Below are 7,469 nucleotides of genomic sequence, written 5' to 3' on the forward strand. Positions count from 1 at the left end.
TGCAGGCTGGGTGATCAGGGACTATTTGTCTAAAGAAGTGATACTTGAGTCGAGACCCACATAGCAGAAGCCAGCCATGTGATGAACCATTCCAAGCAGAGAAAAAGGCAAGTAAGTGCAAAGGCCCTGAGGTAGGAGTGCACTTGGGGGGGGGGGTAAGGGAAGCACAAAGGCTGGAATGGAGGAGTGAGGGAGAGAGTGTCAGAAGATGAGATCTGAGAAGTGGACAGGGCCTTCTGGGTCAGAGGAGGGAATTTGGGTTTTCTTCTGAGTGTGATGGGGAGCCATTGGAGGGACAGTGAAGTGGCTGGGATAAGTAAGGGTGGAGAGAAGTGGACAAATTCAGAATATATTTTGGGGGCAGAGCCTGCAGATCCAACAGCAATCCAACATATGGATGGATTGGAGCAGGGCTGAGAGAGGTTGCAGTAGATTCCCAGGTTTAGGGCATGAAAAACAAACTGTTGTAAGTTGCCACACATAGGAGATCTAGGGGGATCCGAGAGTTCAGAAAAGTGTTCAGTTTGACACCTACTACACTGAGAGTGTTGGAGAGGAGTCCAAAACCCAGAGAAGTCAGAGATGGAGATATAAATTTGAGAGACACCAGCACAGAGATGGCATTTAAAGTATGATGTAGGGATTGGTCAGGGGTTGAGTGTTGGGAGGAAAGAGATCGTGTGCTCACACTGAGTAACTGATGAGAGCTTGATAAAGAGTTGACTTATAAAGGTGTCCGGCGGTCCCCCCTGACTGGCTCAGCCAGAGGAGCCCATGACCCTTGATCTCGGAGTTGAGTTCGAGCCTCACACTGGGTGTGGAGATTACTTAAATAAATAAATAAAATTTTAAAAAAAGAAAAAAGAAAAGGAAAAGAAGAACACAATCTCGGTTAGTAACAGCGAGGGGCTGTTTCCATGCCTTGGCTTTGGAGACAGAGCTGTGTGGAGTGGCTACCAGAAGGGGAAGGACACAGGTACTTCCCTCTCTCTCATCAGCCAACTCCATGGAAACCACAGGGAAAGAAAACGTGTAATGCAGGTGAAACAGAAGCCTGAGAAGAAATGCGTGGGAGGGGATACCTGGGTGGCTCAGTCAGTTAAGAGTCTGCCTTTGGCTCAGGTAATGATCCCAGGATCCTGGATTAGTCCTGCATTGGCCTCCTAGATCGGCAGAGAGCCTGCTTCTCCCTCTGCCTGCCGCTGTGCTCCTGCTTGTGCTCTCGCTCTCTCAAATAAATAAGTCAAATCCTTAAAAAGAGAGAGAAAGAGAAATGCCTGCAAGATAGGAGGGAAACCAGGAGAAGATGGTGTCCTTGGACACCAAGGAGCTAATGGAAAGGAAGTCAGGGAGGAACCAGTGACTGGATCTAGCAAATGAAGTCCTTCGGTGTCCTTGGACTGAAAAGGCTCAGTGGGATGGTCGGACCAGGAGCCTTGTTAGCACCACCAAAGAGGAACAGGAAGTGATGAAGAGGAGAGAACACTATAGACAGCTCTTTCCATAAGTATAGCTTTAATCCTCATTACCTCCCAAGGGAGTAGGTGCTGCTTTCCCCATTTTACAGACGAGAGAACTGGGCCTTGGAGAAGGCTGGTACCTTACTCAGGTTTTGCGTAGGATGGAACGACGTAGCCCCAATTCCAGTTGGGCCAACGGGGTTAGAGGGAGGAACTGGAGACTAGGATCCAGGAGAGGGTAGGAGAGGGTGGGAAGGAGGGGAGTCACCAGGGTAGGTAGAGAGCTGGGGGAAGGAGTGATCAGATATGGATTGTTGGAGGTTCCCAAAGCTGTTTAGCACCCTCCCTCTTTCTCTAGGTAACTATTCTTTCTTCCTGGTCAACCCAGAATGGTGAAGTAGGGCCAGAGGACAGATTTGGAGAGGGCCTGGGGGAAGAGAGTGGAAAATGTCTTTGCGGGCGTCGGTCTTGCCCTTGAACGCCACGGATCTGGCCTCCGCGGCAGGGAGCTGCTCCATACCGCCTCTCCAGGGCCTTTCCAGCTGCCTGGGCCCAAGGTGACCGCCTTTCAACCGCAGCTGCTCGGCTAAGCCCTGGGCTCATTGTGTCCATCCCTCCCACTTCCCTCAATCTGGAAGTGCACTTGGCCGCGGACGCCTCGCGGACTTTTCCAGGAGGCGTGAGGGAAAAGCAGCCTCTGGGCGTGACGCGGCCCATGGCACACCTCTCTGATGAGGCCTCGCTGAGCCCAGAAACAGGGAGGGAGCCTGGGGCGCGCCATGAGAGGGCTCCTGGCGCCCCCTCCAGTCTGAGTCGTAGGCTGCAGGGGTAGAATGTGGATGGACAGCCCAGAGGCCAGGGGCGTTGCTGCCTGCCGGCCTGGGCGGGGCTAGCAAGGTCCCGGAAAGATGGCTTTGGAGGACACCTGCACCAGAGGGCCAGTGGCTCAAAGGCCCAGCCAGGGGCACGGCTGGGATCAGACCTCCTGGGAATGCTGCGGAAGTGGGAGCGACGAGGTGCCACGGTGGCGCCCCGAGAGTTGAACGGTACCCAGACTTGCCGCCGAGTCCAGGTAAGCCCTTTTACAAGAAGTCTGGTACCCTGAACTGACCTGAGGCGCGTCAGAGCAGGAAAGGCGGTACCCTGCCGAGCCCCGCCCCTTTCCGCCCCGAGGGCGGGGCCGTAATCTTCCCTTCAGGTGCAGAGGGCGGTGCCCGATTCTGCCCCGGGGGGCCGTTCTTAGAGGCCAGGGGCAGGTCAGAGAAACCGCCGCTGTAGGCGACGCCTTGGAACCCGCGGGTGGTGACTGCCACAGGTGCCGCGCAGGGTACTGTGTCCGAGCTCTGGGCATCAAAACTCCGGCGTTGGAAACTAAGTCTTCCGAGCTGCTCCCAGCCCGGGACTCCGAGGCCCTCGGGCCAGAGACCGGAGCCTTGGGGTCATCTGAAGAGCGGGGCCCTGAGGCCCCCGGGTCAGACAACGAAGTCCGGGGCCTGCCCCAGAGCAGGACGCCGAAGTCCTCAGGCCAGGAAGCAAGGTCTCCGTGGCCTCTTTAGAGTAGGGCGCGGAGATCCCTGAGCAAGGGAGAGAAGTCCCTGGTCCATCAGCGGGGCTGGACGCAGAACGCCCCGGGCCGTCTGCAGCTGAGGGTTTTGGGAGTCTCCCGCCCGGCACCCGCGACCCTGAGCCGTCTGAAGCACGAAGCGCGGGGTCCCCGAAGCACTGTCCTCTTCAGGATCCCGAGACCTCCTCCCCGGGGTCAGACTCCGAAGGCCCCCTGCAGCATTTCTACAGCCCCCGAAGACCCCCCCCCCCCACGAGGGCCCCGAGGAGCCGCTCATGGAGACGCCCATTGAGCGAGAAATACGTCGCAGCTGCGAACGCGAGGAGAGCCTGCGCCGGAGCCGAGGCCTGAGCCCTCGCCGCGCAGGCCGAGAACTCGTCGAGCTGCGCGTGCGGCCGGTGCTCAGCCTGCCCGGCCCCGGCCCCGCGCTCCCGCGCGCCTTGGAGCGCGCGCGGGCGGGCGCGCAGATGCAGCGAGACATCGAGCGGGAGGCCCACCGTCAGGCGGCGCTAGCGAGCCCCGCAGCCCCGGAGCAGTGCGCCGGGCCGCCGCCGCAGCCGTTGGGTGAGCTCCGGCGATTCTTTGAGGCCGCTGGGGGACGCGGCTCCTTGTCGGCGGCTGAAGGCGGCGCGGACCTGCAGGGGCTGCCGGATCCCGGAGGCCGGCCGCGCTTGGCGGTGCAGGGACGGTGCCCGGTGCTGGCCCGCGCCCCGCCGCGGGTCGCGCCGTCGCTGCTGGAGCAGGAGGTGCGCGAGGTGCTTGAGCGCGAGCGGGAGCTGCAGCGCCAGCGGCTCAGCGTCTACGGTACCGCCGACTTCAAGGAGCCCGCGCCGAGCCTCACGGGTAAGTACGCGCGCCCCGACGCTGGGGTCTGTCGCGGCTCCAGCCTCCCTCACCGACTGCCCTACTCCAGTGGCCCCTCTTCTGGACCTCAAGGTACCCCCCTCTGGCTCCCAAACGCCCTGCGCTCCACTCTGTACTCGGGATGGTCGACTCCCGAATCCACCTTACTAGGCTCTTGGTGAGGAAGGGAGGGGGGTTCTAGGTGTCTTTATCGGGTTCCAGGGAACCCTCTCTGGGTTCTGGCACTCCTGGAGCCACTTCCGCACTCTGGGTTCGCCTCCCTCCTCCCTCAGGTTGCTCCCTCCTTCAGAATGGAGGTTTCCATGGGAAGGAGGGTAAACGCCTGTGTGTTTAAGGGGCGCGGCCGGCCTCCTTGGTCCTGGCCGCCTCCAGCTGGTGACAGGAGGGGCAACCCCGGCTGAGCGCCCCTTCCCCCGCAGCAAGCAGCGGCGACGGAAAGCTGGCGGTGATCTGGCCTCCGCGCAGAAAGGCATCTGAGAGCGGCTTGGAGCAGGTGGGAACCCCCTTTCTCCTCTTGCCTCAAGCGCTAGTCGCTCTTCCCTCCCCTCACCCCGGGCGCCAGGGTGCTGGGCCAGGGAAAAGTGCACCCCCGAGCCCTTTGGAAACTCACTCTAGGCTAGGACACAATGTTCTGGGCATGGCCCGGGAGTGACCAGAATGCGGCCAGGGAAAAGTGCACCCCCGAGCCCTTTGGAAACTCACTCTAGGCTAGGGCACAATGTTCTGGGCACGGCCCGGGAGTGACTAGAATGCGGTAGTCCCAGGGCCCAAACCGCCCCACCCTGGGTGGGTGTCGTTCCTGCGGTGCGCGGGTCCTTAAAGTCAGCCTTCGGTCTGGCGTCCTCTCCCCAGGAGGAGCCGAAGACTTGATGTTCCAGCAGGCTGGGACCCCCTGCCAGACGTAACGTGTACATCAGAGGAAACTGGTAGGGCTGCCCAGGTGCTCTCAGAATCCACTGAAGGCCTGGAAGAAGGCCAGCGGGTCTGCACAGGACAAGATGAAATCGACCAGCCCTTCCTTGAACCTGACTTTGTGAAACTGACCAGTCTCTTCCATAAATCTGTTAGTCCCCACTGGGGGAACACTACCACTCTCAAACCGCCAGTGAAACTGTTCAGCCCTTCTCCGCCTAACTGCAAACCGAGCTGGTCTCTGCCTCCGGCCTTTGCAATTAGGGGACCAGGGTCTCCGCCTCGGCTATCCTCACTCCCCAATAAAGCCCTTTCTTTTTGGGCAGTTGAGGCTGTTTTCCTCTGGGTCCTCTTCGTCTGGGCTGGGGCGGGAGCGCGCCCGGCAGAGGAAGTCCTGAGAAAGCTGCAGAAGGCGCGGGCCAGAATACAGAACGTGCCCTTTAGTGCCCAGTTCTGGGGCAGCTGGTCTCCCCCGGCCCTGGCCGGGTCCTGGTGCCCCCTGGCGGCGGATGCGCAAACTGCGGCGTTCGGAGGAATGAACTCAAGCCCTCCCTATTTCCAGACAGCGTCAACATTTATTGGTGCCAACGGAATGCCCAGAGCTGGGCGCTGGCTAGACAGAGGTGATAAGAGGTTGTTCTGCCCTGAGGACGTAAACAATACCCCCCAAAAATGGGGTGGTGGTGAAGGTACAAGCTTCTCAACAGGGTATAAAAGACCATATATAATCTGTCCAGCTATGGCAAACTTCACATGCCTTATAGATCCCAGACAGATATTAAGGAGAGAAATGGGGTGTGTTGCAAAATGCCTGTTTCAACGGGCAGATAAGTGTTCCTCCATATCAACGGTACTACCAATGAGTGAACTCAGTGGCACCAGAGCTTCTGATTTCCAAAGGGGGCGGGGGGTGGGTGAGGAGGGAACCCAGCCTTTAAAAGAGAAATCTAGGGGAGTCAGGTGGCTCAGACAGTTAAGCACGTGACTTGGGTTCAGGTTATAATCTGCAATCTGGAGATGGAGCTCCATGTCTGCCTCCCCCCCACCCCCCTTGGCAGGGGAGTCTGCTTCTGCCCCTGGCCCTCCCCCTCTGCTTGTACATTCACTCTCTCACTCTCAAATAAATAAAATCTTAAAAAAAAAAAAGAGGGCCACTTGGGTGGCTCAGTCATTAAGCGTCTGCTGTGGCTGGGGTCATGATCCCAGGGTCCTGTGATCTGGCTGCCTCCAGCTCCCTGCTGGGCAGGGTGCCTGCTTCTCCCTCTCCTACTCCCCCTGCTTGTATGCCCTCTCTCGCTGTCTCTGTCAAATAAATAAAATCTTTTTAAAAAAATAAAAGAGAAATCTACTGAACTTTAAATGTGACTTTTGGGGCACTTGGGTGGCTCAGGTCATGATCCCAGGGTCCTGGGATTGAGTCCCACATAGTGCTCCCTGCTCAACTGGGAGCCAGCTTCTTCCTCTGCAACTCCCCCTGCTTGTGCTCTCTTTCTCTCAAATAATAAAATATTAAAAAAATAACTAGAAAACTTTTTAAATTGGGGGTGGGGGACAGGAGATGCAATAAGCAGCAGCCGTTTGCCATATAGCTTGTAGCTCTCAATTGGCAAGCCCTTCGTAATTTCTCTCCTAAGCTGAGGGGTTCAAGTTCCCCTTTGATGGAGTTCAAGAGAGTCTGTGAACACCCTAACTTGAATAACTGTATCTGTGCACTTTTATTCTTTGGTTTTAGGGTACCGGCTTCTTAGGGGGCACCCTGAGACCAAGAAAAGACCCAGGAATGTTTTAGAGTCACTGTTTCAACTCTTGGATTTGTCCAACTCTGTATGCCCTGGGTCTAACAACAGGCTTGATTCTCTATAGGGAGGACAAGTAGCTAATTAAGAATGAAAGAAGGCACACACAGCATTGGACCCCACGAGAAGCTCAGTCCAAAAAGGAACACCTGATTCCGGCATCAGCACACTGAGCACATACTTGATGGTGACTGCTGAGAGAGCAAAGATCCAGCACTGCCAAGGGGGGAAATGGAAACAGCCAGAGCAGATTTTTTTTTTAAGATTTTATTTATTGGGGTGCCTGGGTGGCTCAGTGGGTCATGATCTCAGGGCCCTGGGATCGAGCCCCACATCAGGCTCTCTGCTCGGTGAGGAGCCTGCTTCCCCCTCTCTCTATGCCTGCCTTTTTGCCTACTTGTGATCTTTCTGTCAAATAAAATCTTTTTAAAAAGATTTAATCTTTTAAAAGATTTTATTTATTTATGACAGAGTGAGAGAGGAAACACGCACAGGGGAGCTGGAGAGGGAGAAGCAGGCTCCCCACCTTAGCAGGGAGGCCAATATGGGGCTAGATCCCAGGACACAGGGGCCACCCAGGCGCCCCCAGAGCAGAGTCTTAATTCCCAGCAGGGTTGCTAAGAACTAAGCCTGTAGAGTTGACAGCACTACTTAAGTGTGGACCCGGGTTCTCCACCTTCCCTGCAAATTAAAATCACCTGAGGCACCCTTACGCCAAGCAAATCAGAATCTGAGGGGCAGCTTGGCTTCAGTATTTTTTAAAGCTCTATAGTTGTTTCCTACATGGAGCCAAGTGTGAGAACCATCATGTAGGTAGATGTAGGCTAGCAGTTCTCAAACTGTAGTGTTTCGACCAGCAGCCTCTAGATGTCT

At 56.7% G+C, this 7,469-nt stretch overlaps 1 protein-coding gene across 2 annotated transcripts; it reads left to right on the forward strand.

The window, feature by feature from the left end:
- Nucleotides 1–2,368: 2,368 nt before the first annotated feature.
- On the forward strand, nucleotides 2,369–6,943 carry MISP3 (MISP family member 3). 2 transcript variants are annotated; one of them, XM_045990614.1, is made up of 3 exons: nucleotides 2,369–3,867; nucleotides 4,308–4,381; nucleotides 6,664–6,943. In XM_045990614.1, exons 1-3 carry the CDS (start codon nucleotides 3,300–3,302, stop codon nucleotides 6,682–6,684), a joined length of 663 nt encoding a protein of 220 aa, XP_045846570.1. In that variant the 5' UTR covers nucleotides 2,369–3,299; the 3' UTR covers nucleotides 6,685–6,943. The 2 variants fall into 2 exon arrangements, with proteins under 2 accessions (XP_045846570.1, XP_045846571.1); XM_045990615.1 differs by lacking the exon at nucleotides 6,664–6,943 and adding an exon at nucleotides 4,741–5,125.
- The last annotated feature ends 526 nt before the right edge of the window (nucleotides 6,944–7,469 follow it).

This window comes from Meles meles, chromosome 20, assembly GCF_922984935.1.
Source record: "Meles meles chromosome 20, mMelMel3.1 paternal haplotype, whole genome shotgun sequence".
In the NCBI taxonomy this organism is placed as follows: Eukaryota; Metazoa; Chordata; class Mammalia; order Carnivora; family Mustelidae; genus Meles; species Meles meles.